General features: G+C 42.1%; 2 protein-coding genes across 4 annotated transcripts in view; one reads left to right on the plus strand and one right to left on the minus strand.

Moving 5' to 3' along the window:
- cacna2d4a (calcium channel, voltage-dependent, alpha 2/delta subunit 4a) overlaps nt 1-21,268 on the plus strand; it is a 79,099-nt gene that overhangs the window by 24,906 nt on the left and 32,925 nt on the right. The window lies entirely within an intron of this gene.
- lrtm2a (leucine-rich repeats and transmembrane domains 2a) lies at nt 6,187-20,328 on the minus strand. Its single transcript, XM_041030168.1, has 6 exons — nt 20,253-20,328; nt 10,047-10,276; nt 9,101-9,226; nt 8,414-8,502; nt 8,021-8,178; nt 6,187-6,704 (listed from the first exon to the last, which is right to left on the minus strand). The coding sequence occupies exons 1-6, from the start codon at nt 20,326-20,328 to the stop codon at nt 6,187-6,189; spliced, it is 1,197 nt and encodes a 398-aa protein (XP_040886102.1).

Genomic DNA, 21,268 nt, shown 5'->3' on the forward strand with positions numbered 1-21,268 from the left:
TTCAGCGCTCACCTGATCGAGTCATCACTAAGCTTTATCAAAGAGGAAAGTTAAGCCTAATCTTAAATGTAGAGAGGGTGTCTGCCTCCCAAATCCAAACTGGGAGCTGGTTCCACAAGAGAGGAGCCTGACAGCTGAAGGCTCTGCCTCCCATTCTACTCTGGTAAGCTCAAGTAAACCTTCACTGTGAGAGCGAAGGTGTTCTGTTGGAATAACAGGGTACTAATGAGGTCTTTAAGATACAATGGAGGTTGGTCATTAAGGGCTTTGTACATAAGGAGAAGGATTTGGAATTCTACTTTGGCTTTTATAGGGAGCCAGTGCAGAGAAGCTAACACGGGAGAAATGTGATCTCTTTCTTTAGTTCCTGTCAGTGCTTGTGCTGCAGCATTTTGGATCAGCTGGAGGCTTTTCACAGAGTTGTTAGGACATCTTGAAAATAAGGAGTTACAGTGGTCCAGTCTAGGCCTATGACTCTCTGGCAGCCTGGATACAGTGCTGACAAGAAACCTGGGGTTGTTCTTATTTTCTTCTATTAACGATGAATAATAGCAGGTTGTGGCATTACAGAGGGCTTTTTTATACGCTGTTTGATCAATTTGTGTGGGAGTAAAGTTGAGATAGCTTTCCTCCATTGTATAGACACATGGCATTGGAGTATATAACAATGGAATTTACTCCTTAAATTTGATTACAGAATTTTCATCATGTTATATTTGGAAATGGAAAACAGGGAAAGCAGGCAGAAGTGAGAAAGAGTTCAAAATAAATGTGTCTCCGTCTGTCTCCTAATCTCACTGCCTCTCCTTCATAACGTTTCACTTTTTTCTCGCTTTTGCATCATTCTTTCTCTCTCTTCTTGTTTAGGAACATTAACGTCACAGCGTGTTCAATCCAGAGCTCTGCTTTGGCCTCGTGTATTTACTGTCAGTGTTCAGTAATCCTGGAAACTAGAAATGGCAGACAGATCTGAAAAAAACTGTTACATGTAAAAAAAACATTTACACGGAAGTAGGACAGTGAACATATTCAAGACGAGTCAAAGGTAAAAGATCACTGATATGAAGAGGGCTTTTGTCTTTTCTGATAAAAGCAGGAGCTTTTTTTATGTAAGCTGATGGTTGATTGTCATATGATGATCACCAGTTTGAGGTCACAGATGACCAGACATGTTTATTCACTGCTGTATCACTGGATGTCAAGTGGAACAGCTTTTCTACCAGCTGCATCACTTCAACAAAAACACAGAGGAAAAGGCTGAATCAATGTTTTATGGACTTGCTCTTTCTGACTTGCCTTTGCACACACACACAAACATGACTCACAATGTTTTGCCCTCTGACACTCTTCTTTACCCTGTTAAACCCTCACATACATCTCTCTTTTTTAAGCCTCTCTCTTCCTAAGCTGTCAGACCTGTCTCCCTTCACTTCCGCATGCTTTTCTCTCTGTCTTTTTCTGCCCCTTGTTACTCCCTTTTCCCTGTCATGTCATTCTTTCTCTTATTCCTTAGCTCTCACGCTTCCTCTCTACATCTGTTCCTTGCCAGGCTTTCTCGTGCATACATACAATCACAAAGCTGCACTGTACCCACCTATGGCATTACTCCTGTGCTTGTAAGAGTGTGTATTACCTATGCCTTGATCTAGCATTTAAACACATCTGCATGTAAATATAAACAGAATTTTTACATTTTTAAATGTTGTGATTCCATTCCTGACCACTGGGTGTCAGTGTTTGACCCTGAACAGAAACTGGTCAGCTTTCAGTGCGTTTTGTGTTAAGCTTTCCTGCTGATTTGGTGGCAGATTTAATTTCTCCTCCTGTGATGAAGGCCAGGGATTTGGTATTTCAGAAGCTCATCCAAAATCAGTCAACAGTAACTATAAAAACACTGTGTTTATGCTGTTCTAAGGCTCAGCAATGGATTAGTATATCTCTGTGGCAGACGTGACAGGCTGTACGTAAATAAACTTAATACGCTCCTACTGACAGAGAGGCAGACTGTGGAAAAGAGAAGAAGAAAGAGCGATAAGTAGCTAAGTAAAAAAGACAGAGGGTGAGCAGGGAAAGAATAAAGGATAGAGAGAGGATATTTAACATAGAGGAGGAGGAAAGGAGGCAGGGAATAAGGAGAAAAAAGAAGGAGAAAAGGAAGTAAGATGGGAAGATGAAATGTGAAAAAATACACACAATAGGCAGCAAAGGATAAAGAGGGCAGAGATGAGAGAGGAAGGTGAAAAGACTGAAAAAATGATGGGAGGAGAGGCGACAGAAAGATAAATGGAGACAAGATAAGTGAGAGGAGAAGATAAGGAGAGAGATGATGGGAAACAGAGAAAGGTGAGAGGAGAGAGAGGGCAAAGGACAGAGAAAATGGGATAAGGTACGCTGTACGGGGGAGCTGTTATCATGACTGATTTATGCTCTCATTTGACTCTGTGTATTTATACCACCTCAGCTTCTGTCTCTATCTCATAACATCATATTTTCTGACTCTCTCTTTCACCCAGAAATGGGGTTTCTACACTGCAGATGATTTTCTTTCCTCCACTTTGGATAAGAAGGCCTCCCAAATCACTTGAAACTAAGTTGGGGTTACTGGCAAATATTATTTGACTTCCTTCTAGTTATTATCCAATATCTTTCAATATTATGTGTAAAGTATCCAGTATCTCGTCTACTTTATTTTGTGCTTGATAATGTTTGAAAGAATAGGTGGGTGTTATATAAGTTTGACATAGGTGTGATATGTTTTTATTTAAATCAATGCATATTGACCAGGAAATGCTTCATCGTCATCATATCATTGTCATAACCACAATCATCATAATAACACAACACACCATAGATCTCTGGGCAAAGTAGTCTTTGAGGCCCTCAGTCAACATGGCTGCTGCAGTTTTTACGTAGCAAACTATAATTTATTATTCTTTACACACACACAGGCTATAGGAACAGGATTCAGCTAGCTAAGATACTTAGCTACCAACAACACAAGACCTGCAGACCAGGGAGTGAGAGGACGATGTTTCTAGATTTATAGAAAGAGTTTAGACATTTCCTTTCTCTCAGTTACTGCCCCAGAGGCCCTGTGAAGTTAAAGGCTATGTTTGACACCTGTCATTTAAATCTCTTTAAAATAACACTTAACTAATCTCCTGAAGATGCCAGTTGTTAATTTATACATATACCTGATCTATATTTTCCAGCTCGTCCTCTCTTACATTAATGAGTTGTCTGTTGTTGTTGAAGTGCATCTAGGCTTAGGCTTAATTTGCAGTGTAAACTTGGATCAGTAGTGGGCTTAGGGATCAGATGATTGTAAACCCAGCTTTTGTGCATCTTGATTTATCATGCATCCCACCAGCTTAGTCTCTTACAAATAATTTTTATATGCAACTTTTCTGGGGTATCGCTATTGACACAAGAAGTAGTGTAGTGTTCATAGGTGGAGCAAAATGTAAGGGTGTGGAGATCACAAGAACGTGTCTTCAACACTGATTTCAAGCCCCATCTCATACAAGACCTGAGCTTTGACATTTTTATCATTTAACCAGACCATTCCCTCTCAGCCATTCCCATTTAGTGAAGTCAAACCAGTTGCATAATATAATCAAAGATCATTTGTAGGAGATAAAGCCAGCCCTACAGCATTAAGTGAAAAAAAATCATATTAAAACAAAAAGGTCATGTTTCCTATGTGACTCAGTCGCAAGTAATGTTAAAATGATAAATTTCAGGGACGAGGCAGCAACATGGGGCCCTTTTACAATCTGCCCAAACTCTTTCTATGCTTCTTGCAGAAACTTTACCGACTACTGAACACAAATAAAATTAACCACAACAAATAATCAAACATTGCAGAGATTTTAAAACCTAAAACAAACAGAATCATAGACATTAGAAACACAACAAAAGACATACATCATGAACTGATACAGAAACCCTTAAACAGTTACGTCAAAAACATTTTGGGGATCGCTGGGCCAACACACCATAGTAGAGACTAGTATAATAATATTTATCAGCATCATACCCAGGTAGAAGATAACACACTATTAATATAAGTTTACTTCCAGCCAATTATAAGTTGAGAGGGAACAATAGTTCTACTGTAGGGGAGCAATATGCAATGAAAGCCAGATTTTTGAGATTGTTCATCTCCGAAGACACAAATGTCCTACTCTGCTAACGATAAAAGGTTAAACTTTACATAAATATTTCAAAGGCATAAATCAGGATATTTATGAAAACGCTACGCAATGCAAACAAGCTAACTTTTGTTCTGTTCTGAATGCATTGAGAACGTGTGCTAATCAAACCGATTCAAATAAGTGATGATTGCTAAGTTGATAACAGAAGGACTCTTTGGCAGTTACTACAGTTTCAAGTTATAGTGACACAACTTCCATTGCATATTGCAGATCCTTTGGAAAAAAAAACACAATGGACAACAACATGGCAGGGGGGATGGATGAAAGGAAAGAAAGGAGGTGAAAATCTTTAAGGGAGTGAGAAAAACTTTCCATAAATAGCACTGGATGGAAAGATGGATGGAAAGATAAAGGTACAAGGAGGAGGAGGGGGAAAAATAGCAGCGTCTTTTTGTTTAATCTCTTGTTCGTTATCATCCCTCTGGGCAAATTGTCCTTCTTAGAAAGAAAGAGAGGGAAGGGAGGAGGGAGGGCAGAAGGGAACTGACTGAGGAAATAAAGTGCAGGAGTCTGAAGTTTGTAGTCCTTAGATTAATTTTTGTAGTCCTTGCCAGGAGACAGGGTTCTCTGAGATAGTTTTTCCATGCCATAGTAGCAAACGCTCACCTCTGAGGGTGAGATCAGTCTGAAAATGAGCTCTGGACAAAGAATACTTGCTTTAAAGCAAAGTCTGTGGTCTTTTAAATCTCTTCATTAAAACCATTGTGAAGACGTCTCTGAAATCAGTCTAGAAGCATTGTCCAAGTAATACCAGAAAATTTATTTGACCCCTCTTTTGCCATGATTCGAGGCTGTTGATCAAAACAAATATCGATCATGATCATTTAACAAGCATCAAGTAAGTAAGAGCCTTTTTCTGAGGGAAAGAATACAGGAAATTCAAGTTCCAGTTAAATGGTTTGTTCCCCATTTGATCCATTGTGGAATCTCATGCACACATCTCCAGTCTGTGACACCTGTAGGATACTGTTGGTCCAGAGAATATCCAGAGAGAAACAGATGTGGTCCAGATAGGATAGAATATCTAAATGTTTTCTAGCCATCATGAATGATCGGTTTGTCAGGGTTCTGTGTTGTGTCTCGAAAGACTCCATGTTCATTTTCCACACAACATGTAATCTGTGTATATCATCAGTATTCTCTCTGTGACAAAGCACTAGAGAGGTGTTGACTCTATAAATGACATCTCTTTGTGTTTACCCACAAAGTTTTCCTCATTTCCTCCAAGCTTTCCAATACTGGCTGTTTCTTTGGGATGTGGAGGTCCAAGTGAACATCAGAGGAATATTAGGCCGGATGAGGGTGAAGGATCCTGGGCCGGGGTCCTGTTTTTTTGAAGGAACTTCTGGCTTTGGATAGGTGGAGGAGGAGAAAGATACAAAAACAAAACAAGAGCTGGACACTGCCTAATACTACAGATTCTTCTCATTATTGTGAATGTTGGTACAAACACCACCGCACATACTGTAAATCCCTGAAAATTCAATCCACTTTTTACGAATACCAACTGACCGTACACCATGAGTGTCTTGCAACAGCTTAAATGATATGTTTCATACTAGAAAGAGTACCAATTCATTTTTAGTCTCGGCCAATAGAATGGTAAATTCAGCAGCAGCAGTAGGTGGTTGGTAGGCGAGTTGGAGGGATGATTGGTAACAAATGCTGCAGTGAGAATGGCTCCAAATTGAAGAGAAAATCAGGGAACAGATAAGGTATGTGTGTGAGGGAGCGTGTTAGAGAGAGAGAGAGGGACAGAGAGAGAAGGTTAAAAATAGAAAGAGGACGAAGAAAGGAAGACAAAAAGTGGGAGAAAGGTGTCAGTTTGAGAGTCAGAGGGAGAGATACCATAACTGTCTGTGTGCATAAAACAAGCCTTTCCTTCTCTCTCCTCTTTGAGCCCTTTAAATTTTCGCCCTTCCGACCTTCACCCTTTGACATGCCAACCCTCCCACATCCCATCACTTCTCTAGGCCACAGAGGAGATCTGTTTCTCCTCCCTATCCTCCCCGTCTGCCTCTCCATCTCCCATCAGCGGCTGCCTCTTCTTCAGCTCTCTCTGGTACTTGGCCATCAGGGAGGCGTAGATGCAGCCATAAGCTGCGGCCGCAACCATCATGATGCAAACAATGCCGCAAACCACACCGGCAATCACCACTGTACCGATGGCGCGGCGCACGCTCACGGGTCGGTATCGGGCACGCACACAATCAGATGGGGCCTCCCCACCTCCTCCTCCTCCTGTGTTTGAAGAGGAGTCATCACCAGTGTTGCCGCTGTTATCAGAAATTGGTGTTGCCCCACTGGGGTTAAGAGCGTTCCTGCTGCAGGGACGAACGCCTCCTTGTCCAGAACGGGAACTGTCACCTCCTCCATTCTCATCTTCAAGTTGGAGGCAGTAGTTGAACATTTCCACTGGAACGCCACGGATGTCTCGCCCACGCAGATCCTTCGGTAGTGTGCACTCCACCGCGTCCACCTTCCCCCCTGGAGGAGAAAGAAAGTGGTGCAGAGACAAGAGGACATGGAGAGGTCATTTATAAAATGCCTTATGCCTGTAAAGCACTACCAATTAACTGAGAGAGAAGATGGGGGGGTTGGAGGGGGGGGGTTGTGCCAACACTAGGATGAGTCATGAATCACTTAACACACACAGAGTTTTCTGTGCCCTCTACACTAAGTTGGAGATAGCCTCAACTAAGCCCTTCTATAATTCATGAGATGACATGCCAAGCTTCAGCAGAGCTCTACTGTGTGTTTGGAAGAGAGAAATATCTGAGTCACTAATTCCCACAAGTGGCAGGAGGGTGTGGGGGGGGGGGGGGGGGGGGGGGATCTACTTTGTCATCATCACATGCTGCATTTGTCTCCACACACAGCCGTCGTCTTGAGGTTACGTGTTGGAAAACCACTGGTCCGCACCCTCGTATATGTTAAGCATCAGAAACAATGAGATAAAGGCGGAGGATAATAGAAAGACAGAATGAGGAAAGTGGTATTTAGCCCCCAGATGCTTTTATCTCAGCGTGTGACTAAAGAATCCCCTCTGCAAACACCGCTCGCTCTCTCCAAATAGCTCCAAATATCCCAGCTGTGTGTGCTTGAAGTGGTTCGAAGCAGATAAAAGTCAACGCAAGCTGCTGTCACCCAGCTTTTCGCTCTTGTTCGGTGCTTTGTCTTATTTTCCAAAACACGTATCGTGCATCACCTAGCCTTTTAACGGATACTGTCACACTCTCGTTTTAAAGTACAAAATATCTCCTTGTAATTTTCTCTGCGGCTCTGATGATTATTAAATTACCATGTCCGCCATGTGTCAGTCTCTGTCTGAAGTGTACTGAGCTGAGCTGGAGAATGGAACCCAGCAAAGCAGAAGAGGGCAGAATGAAGCAGAGAGGAGAATGGAGCAGAAAAGAGAAGAGATGCTTCATTAGCGGGGCAGCTGAGGCTCGAGGCGCTGAGGTGAATGTAGATTTTTACACATGAAGAGAGAGCGGAGAGCAGCTGTGGTTATCTGATGTACTAACAGCCTGCAGAGACATGTGGGTAACACACACAGTACACAGAAACACACAATGGCCATGGTAATGTGCATTCACACACCAGTGCAATTATATTATGGAGCTGGAAGCACAGGGATCCACAAATGGAAACCCACACCTAGGCTCATCTATCTCTGAGGTAAACTAGCATTCTCTAGTTTCCGCCCACTACTTCATGACTTCTTTGCCCCCTTGTCCTATCCACTAATTCAAATCAAACACACCCTTTCAAAGCTCCTGTAACTTAAATCACAGATCTACCTCTGTACAGCAGCCATTCCATCCAGTGTTTGAAATCGCGGAGGTTGCAGTCACATTCCCAGGGGTTGTGTCCTAATTCCAGGTGTTGTAGGTTGGCAAGGGGCTCAAACGCTGCTCTCTCCAAACCATGAAGCCTGTTACCTGCTAGAGACAACCACCTATGGAAGAATAAGGATAAAATTGGTTTATTCTCTTGACCCCTGACAAAAGAGAAGAATTTACCCTTGTGGCACTGGTTTAAAAGGCAGCTGACAACAACAGCAGCTACTACATGCACTGCGACACAACTGTTGGGTAATAACATTGTGCTCTGGTGTTGTTCTGGGGGTCTGTAAGGGAACTTTGTGTTGAAAACACATCAGTGTAAAAGAGTTTGTGTAGATATGTGTCTACCTGAGGCTCTGCAGCTCGTCCAGTAGCCCCAGAGGAATAGAGGACAGTCCATTTAGGGACAGATCCAGACTCTGAAGACCCCCCAAACCCTGTGGGAACATCAGAACTGTTTTGTTGTTGTTGTTGTTGTTTGTTCTTCTTTGCTCATACAGCACAGTACACAGTGATTTTCAGTCTCTTTCTCCAATACTTCTGTTATTAACTTCTGGCTTAGATTGCAAGAGGAACAGCTAGCATCACTTGACAGGCTAATCTTGTTAAATAAAGCATCCCAAGTGAAGTCCTGACACAAGTTCATCGTGCAGACTGCTTTGGTTCAGATAAAAGTGGATAAAAGTGTTGAGCAAATGGTTTATTACTAATTTACCACCTGGATGGGAGCCCAGTCATGTCAGCATATCTACTCAGGTTGGCTCTGCTCCTAAACAGAGTCTGCTGAGACTCACCCAGGAGTGGAAACACTGTATGACAACTATTCACGTAGTGTTTTGGTGGATTGACTGATTTAATGGAATATTTCCTGATCCATGTAAAACATGTGTATGTTACGAGCATTTTGAGATGAACTCTTTTGTGAATTACAGTACTAAAATTTTGCATACATCCTGTCTGCTTCTTAGTTGAAATAAGGCTCGTTAGTCTTGTTTAGTGAGCTGCACAGTTTATTGTCCCATGTGCAGTGCTCACCTGGAAGAGGTCTCTGTCCATTACTGTCAGTGAGTTGTTGTGTAGAGTCAGTCTCGTCAGGTTGGACATGTCTCTGAATAATCCAGCTGGTAAATTATCTAGATAGTTATTAGAGAGGTCCAGCTCCTAAAATACACACACACACAAAAAAAAAATCACATTTTCACTTAAATACACATCTGCATGTTAGACGCTTGGCTGATGTTCTTATAGAAATTTAAGTGTAATTTTAAAAAATCAGAAACCATCTATGAGAAGGAATTTGAAAGATTAACTTTAACACACACTTTATACTTTAAGCTGACACCTCGGTTCATAATAACTTGCAAGTCTGAAGAAGTTTTTACAGCTTTACAGTAGATAAATGCTCAGTGCTGTGGAAGTAAATTGTCTGTCAGTTCATCTAATTAGGAACTTGACCTCAGGGATAGTTTCCTGAAAAGGTCCATATGCAGTGATATAAAGTAATATATTTTTTCTCTTGAAGGAAATAATGGAGAATGACCAAGTTAAACAGATAAATAACAGTTTTACTGTACATTAAGCACTGACAGTGAATTGACACAATCCACTGATTGATTGATTGGACAAAAAAACCCTGCCAGAAGCTGCAGCTAATGAGGTTGTTTTTACCAGCCTTTTTGGCAGGTAGTTACTACCCATCATTTTAACTGTTATATTTTAAAATTTAAAAGTTTGCTGGTTTTGCACACAATATCCTAATAGAGAGTTGTCCTGCATAACCTTGAAAATATCAACTTTCCTTAACTTTTCAGACTGAGAGCAGAGGTTGTCTGTAGTGTGTTCAGTATGAGACTTGCCACTTCCAAGTCAGTGTGCGAGGTCACTGCAGGAAACACTGCGTGTGCCACGGCAGACAACAACATAACAACAACCCACAACATGGAAAACTTCTCTGACAACAGTAAAACAATGAGCTGCAGACCTCCAGAAAGGAGAGGTTAGTGAAGGCAGAGGCTCCCAGCGAGGCGAGCTTGTTGTTGGCTAGCAGGAAGGAGCGACTCCCTGGAGGCAGGAGGTGCAGGGGAGGCAGGGAAGAGAGACCCCGGCCCCCACAGTCCACCACCAGGCCATCTGAGGAACAGAGACAGGGAGGAGGGCAGGAGGAGGCCGGTGGCAGCAGTGCCGCCAGGAGGCAAAGGACACAGAGGAAGACTGAAGAAGGAGACGGGTTAGGAGAGAAGAAGAGAGAAAAAAACATAGTTGTTTAGTTCTGGAGGCAAAGTGCAAAGAAAATCAGCTATCCTACTGTCACTGAGCCTTGTAAAGATATGTATACGATCCCCTTATTCATGTGGAGAGTGAGAAAGATTCAAAAGAGACTGGAGAAAAAGAAAGCAAAACAGACACAGAGAGACAGGGAGAGGGAGGAAGCAGCTGCCCAGTCTTATGCCAGAGGCAGTTTGGAAATGCTTCTTAAAGGCTGAAATTAAACAGGAAATTTCCATTTCCACCGTTTTGTACCGCAGAATGGACTTTTTCTTGGATGCTTCAGGACCTGATTCGTCACTCTTTGTCTGATTAAAATTACTAGTTGTATCTTAGCTTACACAGATTTCAGATTTCTACTATGAAAACTGAACAATCCTGAAAACATCAACCAGAGCCAAAGCATGGCCAGAGTAGCCTCATTGATTATTTGTGTTTGTGTGTGTCTAGCCTACTCTACTACTAGCTGGTATTTCCATGGCACTTGTCTATTGTCAAAGACATCGCTTTTCCAAAAAAAAAAAAAAAAAAGAAGAAGCTGTATTTGTGAGTTTTCTTTTGTGCTCATGAGCGAATGTGTCTGTCTTTGTCCTTTTCTTTGTCTTTCTGTGTATGCTTGCGTGCATCTCACAGCAGGCTCTCTTTGGTGGCACTCATGAGGGAAATCCCCATTGTTTTATTTCATTTTCAAGTCATTGTTATCCAGCAGACTACACTCATTTCATCATTTCCACTCATTATCTCTATTTCTCTCTGTGCTTTCAGCCTTCCTCTCCCATTCTGTTTGAAGTGTTTGCGGCCGCCTGTGTTTTCTTCTATTTCTAGATAACATTTTTTTCTTTCATCTTTGAGTTTTTTGCTCATTTTCTGTCTTTGCATCTGTCAATCCATGTCTTTTTCATTTTTGTTTCTCCCTGTCCCTCTTTCTTTGCATCTGTCTGTCCCTCTCTCTACTCTGTAATTCTCTCTCCCACTTGAGTCTCTTTATTTTTCTCATTCCCTTTCACTGTGAATCTCTCTGCGCTGCTCTGTATTCCCTCAGTGTCTCGTTACAGTGGCTGACTTTGTTTCCATCCAGTGGCTTATCAGCACGACTTTATGCTTTATCTCTGTGTGTATGTGTGAATACGCGTGTGTGGGCATACGCTTGTGCGCCTGTGCGTGTGTTAAGCACCAGCAAAGCGTGATATTAAGAAAACTACTCTGTCTCAACTCCAGACACAGACACAGCACTTTATACCTCCTGACGAGAATCTGTGCTTCACCAGCAGATTTCATCACTTGCATCATCTGCATATTATTAGCATCTATTTCTCAGCGTGCCATTGCCTTTTGTCACACTATGTCTCACCCGCTCTCTGTTGTTGTATCTTCTCTCTGTTAGTCCATCTGCTTCTCTCTACATTTGGTTTCTTTCTAATTTTCTCTCCCTCCTTCCTCTCACTCATAAACAAGACTAAATTCCCTTTCACCACACATACGGTCTGTCTGGCTCAGAATGTGATGAAACTCTGTGAAACAGCCCTTTACTGGCCAGTCTACAATGTGATATGTCAAAAAGCAAAACCAACTCAGGACCTTTGCATCTAATCCATGATAAAATATAACGTTTTAAATGGTGCAATGAAAGAAAGAGTTAATTCTTTATCTATTCCATTAAGATAATGTTTTATTCCCTTTTAACTGGGCATAAACAGTAAGAATAGGATCTAGGGAATAACAATTTCATCACAGAACTTGCGCCTAATTAATGATAAAATGATTAGTAATGAATTCAGAATGGAAAGAAGGGCAGAATAATTTGAGAAAAATGTCTAATTGCAACTTTTTGGACCAATATTGCGATTGAAATTTTAAGGGCTATCATTTTCTTTTTATAAATTTAACTCCAGGCGTGTCTGTATTTTTCTACAAACTTTTTAAACAAAAAAAAAAATCTGAAAATGATCTTGTCTTTTCATAGGCCCTTTCCACAACAGACGTTTTGACTTGTCATGAAAGCACAGGTGTTATTCAGCCATCATTCTTTTACACCTGTACTTTTCCCATTGTAACATGTCAAAATGTATCCCATTCATAATTCTGAATTAAAGTCAGTGCAGTTTCAGAATTGCAAGAGCAGCGATTTCTTTCAAAGCAAGATTTTAATTTAAAAACAACTAATTATTCAGCCCCAGTGGAAGGCTAGCCGTAGTTTCATTGAATCTTAATTTGAAGGTTTTTTTTATGTTTCTCAGCTCCCTCTGGTAATAACGTATAACTTTTTTAAGAACAGATGTTCCAGTATAAAACTTTTGGGTAAGGAATTAATATTAAGAAATTCATTTTGATATTTATCTTGCTTGTCCTTGTTAGTTCAAATTTGAAACTTTCCATGGGAATTGGATATTTTTATTTCATAACACACAAACCTCTGGAGACACCGTTGTGTCGTGCTGAGAGTACACACACTGACAACAGTCTAGAAATAGCATCTTTTCTCAGACAGTTTTTACCTGCCAGACAGAACATGACCTCCCTCAACCAGGACGCTGCCCTATTTTGCATTCTGAACCTGAAATGTTCAGAAAAATAAAGACTGTGGCCTTGTGAGAAAGATCAGAGTGTGTGAACTCTCTCCTGCTCCTGATCCATTCTACAGTATCCTTCTATTCTCTGGGAAAAATTAACTCCACTTCATAAGTGGTTGAAAGGGGAGATTTTAAAGGACCCTGAAGTGTCCTGTGCTGTCTTACTTTGTAGAGGAAATACTTGAGAAGGCTGATCTTTCACTGCAGCAGCTCAGTAGGAGTTTGGAACTAGTTCTCAATTCCCATACCTACATCATACCTTTGAAATGGTGCTGTAGTGCCGAATATTTGTGAGGACAGTTTAGCTCAGAGGTAGAAGCGCTGTTATACTGAGAGAGAGCGAAAGAGAAAAATTGTGTTTATTTGCTGCTTCATCCTCATGTCAAATTTTAAATTGCAGTCATCTTTATCCACCATTCATCTCCCTCAGTCTGCAATATGGGCCCTATAGTGCAAAGGTATTCTTCTTCTCCCCTCACTCTTCCTTTCCTCTCCTCTCTCCTCACCACTACCCCTCTCCTCTCTTCTCCCTCCACTACTGTACATTATAACTCCCCCTCACCCCCTCCCTCCCTCAGTGCTGAAGCCTATCTTCCAACATTTATGAGTGGTTTTAGCTGCTCTCGTGGAGGAGGTGGTTGTTGTTTTGGCTTATTTTAGCTGCTCCAAATCCTCTCTGCTGTAGCGCTCCACGCAGCCAAACCAGAAGGAAAATATTCAGCCACAGTCAGAGGAAGATAGGGAGGTTCAGTCCAAATAAGTTTAAGTGGCTCTGTGCAGTTTAATTCAGTCCAAACAGACTTCAGACTGAATCTTTTATAAGAATCCCCAAACCCATGCCGTAAAAGTGCTGACATTTTGGGCGAATGTAGGCTGGCAATGCTCTCAGCGATGGGAAACAAACGAAGACACGGCATTAAAATGCAACAAGATGTTCCTGTTTGACTGAAGCACTTCTTCTGCAACTCTTATAGCAGTAATGCGCATAATGCCCCCCAACACCCCCATCAAGTCTGACCTGTAACAATACTATGTAATGAATATATATTATACAATACTGGTAATATAATGTACTACAGTACACTGTACAATACTCAGGTGCTTTTGTATATAGAGCAAACCTTGAAAGATCAGATCAGATAAAGATCGTTTAAATAAAACGTGTCATTCTTATTGTTTGTCACCCGCGTGGCCACAAAATCTAAACCAGATTAAACTAATTCCTGGTATCAGGTGACTCTGTGATGTTTGACAGTGTCACCTAGGCAACGCTGCTTGACAACTCCGGGGCCTCAGCTGTCTGTAAGTTTATATCCAGGGGCCCCTCGGTGACACTGGACCCAGCCATGATGTCATTACCACAGGCACTTCTGTTACTGAGCCCAGTTGCATGTTACCAGGGACCAAGCTGTTTTCCATGCAAGCAGCGGACTTGGCGCTATCTTGTTACTAGAACGACCAGCTGTCCTCCATGCAACAGACTCGCTCGCCTGAATTTCTTAACTCTTTAATGTTTTACATGGAGCTCTGTGCAAGTGTCTATCCTGCTGCTGCAACAGCACAGAGTTTAAGAGCTGTCTCCTGTTTGGCTCACAGCACCCGATAAACCATTACAATATACCCTCTGTGAGAAAACAACCTCTGAATGTCCTTAGCAGGAAAATCTGTTTCTATCCAACACTTATGCTTAAACAATTTGTGGGTTAATTAACACGACATGTTCTGGTTGCATGATCGATGATCGAAAATGGATCGTTCACAAAAAACACTCTGATCAGTCTGCCATTAGATTTTCATGAGATTAACAAGTGCCCTACAGTACCAATAAAAGTGGCATAATGCGGACTACTTATTATCTTGTGTACTTGGTAATTACAGTAACATTTTGGCTCTAGTTTGGTTTAATTGAAGTGATGATACAAAACGTGAAAGGCATCAGAGACACGATGGATAAATGATAATTCAGAGACAGCTATGAGGAGAAGATGTGTCTTAAAAACTGTAATTTGTCATATATGATGTGTTACATCAACACACTGTCACACAGTGTTCCTGTTTATCTTTGGCAGCAGTTTGTAACACTAACTGTGTCAGTTGTCAGAGGCTGTTACATGTCTGATCTCCACTGTAACCTGAGACCTCATTTAGCCAGCAGATGGAAAATAGCCAGCCAGTGTGTGTGTACAGTGTATACTGCCACAGTAGATGCATGGTTTTTCTGTCTTGGTATAAAAAAAGTATAAAAGAATGCACAACACACATATAATATCAAGGTCCCAGCAGTACCACCACATTATTTCAACATTGACAAGGTAATGCTGCGTTACCGTAGCAACCAAGTGCTGTAGATGATGTTAAAGTGAGGAGAGGAGGCATAGGCAAAGAAGTTTTTTTGGTTCACATCAAATCCCATCCTTTGACCACATTATGTTATATATTATATTCTCTCACGCGCGCAACCTCTCTCCGCCTGACTCTCAGGCACGACCATGTATAATCGCTTACTCACACACAGGGAGTCACGGTCACGCACGCACACACACACACTGTACACACACACACACACACACAGTGACACACACATAACAGCAGTTGAGGATAAGCAGAAACAGGGTGTGGGGGTTTAGGCTGTACTCCTGCTGACAGTGTGATGAGGAGAGGAGAGGAGTAGACTTTCTACTAAATCTTCATCCTCCATTTTTCCCACCTACTTTCTCTCAGTCTTTGTCTTCCCCGTCCATTTCTCATGAATTCTCCATCAGTGAGACAAAATCATTATTTTGACTTGGAAGGGTGAGTGGGTAATACGTACGCTGACTTGCGTCTTAAATTCATGCTATCTGTATCAATTTGTAGTGACACACGTGCATGTTCACACAACAGTATAGCCCATGGGAGTGTGTGACATGCAATGACATTGTTTTTGTGATACCGGCTATTAATTAGCAGGAGTGACAGGTAAGACAAAGAGAGGGAGAGATAAAGGGATAGGAACAAAGGGGGAAGAAGTGATGGAAAATAAATTATCAGTAAATCCTCAAATAATTTGAGGCCAGCCTCAGCAAATACCAGCTACAAATTTCACTGCAGCACCACCTCTTTCATGGATGTTGTGCCGTTTTCTACTGACCACTGAACTGGGCATGTGCACATTCAGAATCTGAAGATAAAATGAAGGACGCTTGGCTTTGGATGTCACATCCACATCAGTGTGACTAGAATAGAATAGATTCTGCCTTGGATTTTTGACAGGTCGTAATGGATGCCCACTCATTCCTCAGAAGGGATGGATAGACAGATGGTATTGATCCGAAGTGCGTACACACACATACACACGATATATGAGAGACAGTTGTCATGGTGGTTTTACTGTCATTGTTTTATAGGTTTTCAGCTGATTATTTTGTTTTTTTAAGTGCAGTAAACTGCATTCATAGATAGATAGATAGATAGTAGCTTTAATCCTGTTATTAGACTTGGTTGTACAGTGCTTGAGATCTCTTATCCTGCTAATTGGTTGCCCTTTTCAGAGGCTCGTGGAGTGTTCACCAAGACAAATCGGGCACATCTCAAATAGCTATATTATCCAGAACCATTATCAGCCATTTTCTGTGATTACTTGGTGAGTAAAGTACTGTTTTCTGTCAGGAATGGGCTTTGCTATGATCATCGTAGCTTATCAGCCTCACGCTGGATCCATACTCGACTCGCTTTGAGTGTAATGCTGTATCAGTGTTGCTCGGCCAGTGCTGAACTGGAGTGGTGCTGTTTGTGGTGCAGAGGATTATCCAGATTTATCCCTGCCAATGTCCTTTGAAAGTGGGCCAGTGCCGTGTGTTTGTGTGCTTGAACTGGTACATTCCTGTTGTACGTGCACCCAACTAAACTGTGGTCAAAAGAGATGGGAAAATAAACCTGCTGCACTGTGCTGGCAGGCATGTGCGTGCATTTTTCTGCATGCATCTTGTGCAGCTGGAGCTAGTACAAGGTCACCTCAGCGCTAAAAGTCTTAACCGTGTGATACTCATAGCCAAGCTGACGTAAAATCACCACAACAAACCACACTTTAATTTATCCACTAAGGAGGTCAGGGGTCAAATCCACAGTTCCCTGACAGATGATATTATTTCTGTGCTCCTAGTAAGATTATTTGTCATAAAAAATGCGTGTTTGTACATTTGATCCCTACATCTCGAAATAACTAGCAGTTACAATAAAATAGCTATTGATTACATACTTGAATTTGCCAGATGCTATAGATTGTTTGCCAACAAGCTGTCATTCCAGTTTCTATTTAACTCCAAGTCTCATATAACACTATGTGAAAGGATCAGGCTCCGCTCCAAAGCTAATGCTGCACATACACACACACACACATACACTGTGTCACACAGCTGTGGCTTCATGCCAAACCCAGCATCCCAGCAGGGTTGAAAAGTACCACTGGGTATGAACCACCCAGCGATGAATTTGATTTGTGAGTACACGCTCACATCTGACCAGTGTCTTTAAAGAGTTCAAATGAAATTAACTTGTTAAATAGTCGATTTAACGACTCGATAGCTGCTGCAGGCAGAGAAAAATTTTGTTTTCACTGCGATACAGCCCGTTTAGCCCTAGTGTGGTTCTGCTCCAAACCAAACGCTACTCCCTTAGTCACTGCACTGTATTACAGCTGTACTCCAAGCATAACGCTACAGCCTTAGTCACTGTACTGTGGCTCCATTCCAAACCAAATGTTTTAACCTCAGTCGGTGTTAGTGTCTCCACTCAAAGCCAAATCCTCACGGCTTTCACTCCCTCTCTCTGTCACTTTCTCTGTCTCTCTTTTGATTAGAAGCTATCTGGTCAGTTAATCTGCCGGCTTTGCATGAGACTGCAACAAGGTGCATAAACACATACACAGTGTGCGACCAGATAAGCTACAGTGTGTGTGTGTGTGTGTTTGTGTGTGTGTGTGTATGTGAATAGGAATTTCTGTGTGTGAATAGGAACAAATTCATAAATTCTTGTGTGCGAATGTGTGTGTGTGCTGTGTCAGATGAGACAGTCTGCTGGGATTGTGGAGGCCTGGAGGCACCATATGGTCTCTGTGTCGCTCATAGACCTCTCTGTTCTCCTCTCTCGCCTCTCCTCCTTCATCCGTTCTTCTCCTCGCTGTCTTCTCTCTTTCACTACGCCTCTTTGATCTCGCATCTCGCTTCCTCCTCCTCTCCACTCCCCACTGTTTTCATTTTTTTTCTCACTTCCTCTGTCTCACGCTTTCTGTCACTCACATTTTATATTCTCCACCTCCAGTTTGCACTCTTTTTAAACGTCTGTTGTCTTTTTATTCTGTGCTTTACTCTGTCCCTTTTAACTCCCTTTAGACCCTTTTTCTTTCTAGTTTCTTTCCCCATTTGGTATAAAGAGTTTGTAGGCCTAATGGCTAATAGTTTTGTGGTTTGTAAATCATTTATCAGTCCTTTTATAAATCAGAAATAAGCCATTAATAAGAACAACTTTGAGGTTGCTATACTTTGTGAAAAATTCTTCTGTTTCTTCAGTATTTGTTTTTGACCAATTACAAAACCATTTGCTTAATATAGATATTTTTGATGAAAGAAATTATGCAATGAACTGTGATGAGAAAAATACATTTATTTATCATTTGACACAACAACTTTCAGCCCCAGTGGTTTAAATTGACCTCGTAACTCAAAAACACCCACAGAACATCTTTCACAACCTTTCAGAAATATCATATAACTTTCTGTCCCATGTAGGTAACAAAACTCCATCATAGTTGTACCGCCATTAGTTGGAAATATGGCCAACACTGGCTGACACTGAGGAATACTAACACTTCTGGAAAGACTCTTTCCATTTTTCTTTTTGATGTGTTTCCTGTCACACAGAGAGATTTTCAGGAGAGAGTCAGAGAAAACACCTGTTATAAAACTGCTGTGCAATATTGATAATGCAGATTTTGTCTCAATGAAATATATTGCATTGAGGTGAGACAGAGACTGTTTGGCAGTATTGTGTTGCATTCATTCCGACAGAGTAATTGCATGAATGGTTGAGGGACAGAGAAGATTTAGATGAATTCCTATTCCTAAAATTAAGCAATATTGTTAATGTAATATTTATGGTGCTAAAGCTGAATGATATATACGGAGAGAAGGAAAGCTAGGCAGATAATGGAGTTAAACTGAACTGAATTTAATGCAGAGATGGAGGGAAGGATGAAGAACAGGTAGAGGACAGGTGAAGTGAAAAAGGAAGAGGGACAGAGGGAGGCTGAGCGGCCCAGAGGGAGGTACATCTTCCGACTTGTGTGGGTGTGTGGAGGTTCTGACAGACAGTGTTGCCCTGTTATTTAGTGTCCTCAGTGTTACACAGCAGTTTGCGGGGGTGTTTTTGCCCAACACCTCTGGAACAATACCTCTCCAACAGGAGGACAAGGATCCCCATTTTTATGGTCTTTTGTGTACACGTGTGCGTGCTCATATTAGATGTTTAACAAAAGAGAGAAATAATGCAGAGAGTGAGCTCTCCTGTTTGCCTATTAGCAGAGGAAGTGACTGCAATCTCTCAGAGAGCAGGATCCATCCACTCCACTGTCTAATCCACAGCGCACACACACGCCTGCATACAGCTGTCGTATCTGTTGCTATGCCACCCGACTTCTGATGGATTTTTGTTTTGACAGAGCCTACCCATAGTATGAGACGGGAAAAGAGAGAAAGATTATGGGCTGAAAGAGACAGGGAACCAGGGAGGAGCAAAGCTGAAAGAGGTAAGGAGAGACAGGTGGAAAAAAGGAAGAAAGGGGAAGTGAGAAGGGAAGAGGAAGTATGTGAGGGGGAAAATGCAGAGGAAAAAGGAAAGGAAAGGAAGAAAGCAAAGAAGGCAAAGAAGGTGAGATAGAATATTAAAGAAAGGTAAAGTGGGTAGGAAAGGAAAGGCAGACAAATAATCTGCAGGTCTCTCCTCCGTCATTCGCTCCCCACTCTGTTTTGTTTCTACGGACTGCTGGCTGTTTTAATACATACAGTAATGTGGCATTTCACTGGTGGACTTGGCATGTGGCCACAGCATGCCCTCATCCTTTGTGTGTGTGTGTGTGTGTGTGCGCGTGTGTGTGTGTGTGTACGTGTGTTCAAGCATGCTGGGCATGCTAACATTAGCAGCTGTCAAAACAGACAGTGTTCCTCCTTTCATGCGTAGTTAGGAGTACAATAGATGGGAATAAAGTAGAGCAGAGTTGAGTAGGGACAGACGACTATTATTTCTTGTCTTCTTGTCATTTTCTCCCATCTTTCTCTTTTTTGCCTTCTCTCGATCTGCTTTTCGTTTTGTCAGCTTACCAGGTCTGGCCAAGAGGACGGTAGCACGGGGTGGGGGCAGGCCGAAGCCCCCAGGGGGGTGGGTGTGGGGGGGCATCACACAGAGCTGTGCAGCCTTCCTCTGTCGGAGGGGCGGGGCTATGGGGGCGTCAAGCCGCCATGCCTGCAGCCTCCACTAGGACGGTGACTGCAAAAAGCTACACCAAGACACCTGAGGAGAGAGAGAAGACACAACTGAGACAGACAGATAAAGATAGAGGGAGAGAGAAAGAGAGGGTAAAAAGCATGAAAGAAATAAAGCATTGATGGACATTCAGACATTTACAAACCCTAATTCTGAAGCCATATCACATTAGTTTGTTACTGCACAGAACCATACAAACTATCGACTAACGTGCACATACACACGTGTTGTGTGTGTATTGTGTGCGTGCGCGCAGGCATCACAAACAGCCCCCCGGAATTTCATAGGCATAAATAATAGATGTGTATGACTTTGGCAGTGTACACAATCAGTTTGCCTTTCCCACAGACAGACCCCCTACTGCCACTGTCTGGCACAGAGACTGACAGAGAGAGAGAGACTGACAGAGAGAGAGAGAGAGAGAGAGAGAGAGAGAGAGAGAGAGAGAGAGAGAGAGAGAGAGAGTGACACAGGGAGAGCGTAGCGAGGGGGAGAGACAGAGAAATGGAGGGAAAATGAAAAGAGAGAAGGATAAAGGTAGAAACTGGCAATAGCAGACAGATATGGAGGGAGAAAAAGCAGAATGTACTGTAGATTAAAGTTGAAAAAAGAAAAAATAGGGAGAATAATGAAAGGACACGTTGTGTGTTTTTGTATGTGCTATGCTGCCTGTCTACTTTTGAGCAAGGCAGCAAGTGGTCAGGCGATAGAGTGCAGCTCACACTCTTTCAACCCCTCACTGAATAACTAAAGGTAACATAGCAACAGCTGACCTAAGCTGAATCCGCTGCTTGCTGAGTAAATAATAACAAGGATGTCACCTCGAGAGAACATCAAGTTCCTGAAATTCTAA

This window comes from Toxotes jaculatrix, chromosome 22, assembly GCF_017976425.1.
Source record: "Toxotes jaculatrix isolate fToxJac2 chromosome 22, fToxJac2.pri, whole genome shotgun sequence".
In the NCBI taxonomy this organism is placed as follows: Eukaryota; Metazoa; Chordata; class Actinopteri; family Toxotidae; genus Toxotes; species Toxotes jaculatrix.

What these genes read in the sequence shown, in the direction of transcription:
- lrtm2a (XM_041030168.1), bottom strand. Translation starts at nt 20,328, where the DNA reads ATGCCCCCCCACACCCACCCCCCTGGGGGCTTCGGCCTGCCCCCACCC. An exon ending in TGGACAGAGACCTCTTCCAG is followed by an intron (nt 8,503 to 9,100) that starts GTGAGCACTGCA and finishes ATGTTCCCACAG; the next exon opens with GGTTTGGGGGGTCTTCAGAG. An exon ending in GACGAGCTGCAGAGCCTCAG is followed by an intron (nt 8,179 to 8,413) that starts GTAGACACATAT and finishes ATTCTTCCATAG; the next exon opens with GTGGTTGTCTCTAGCAGGTA.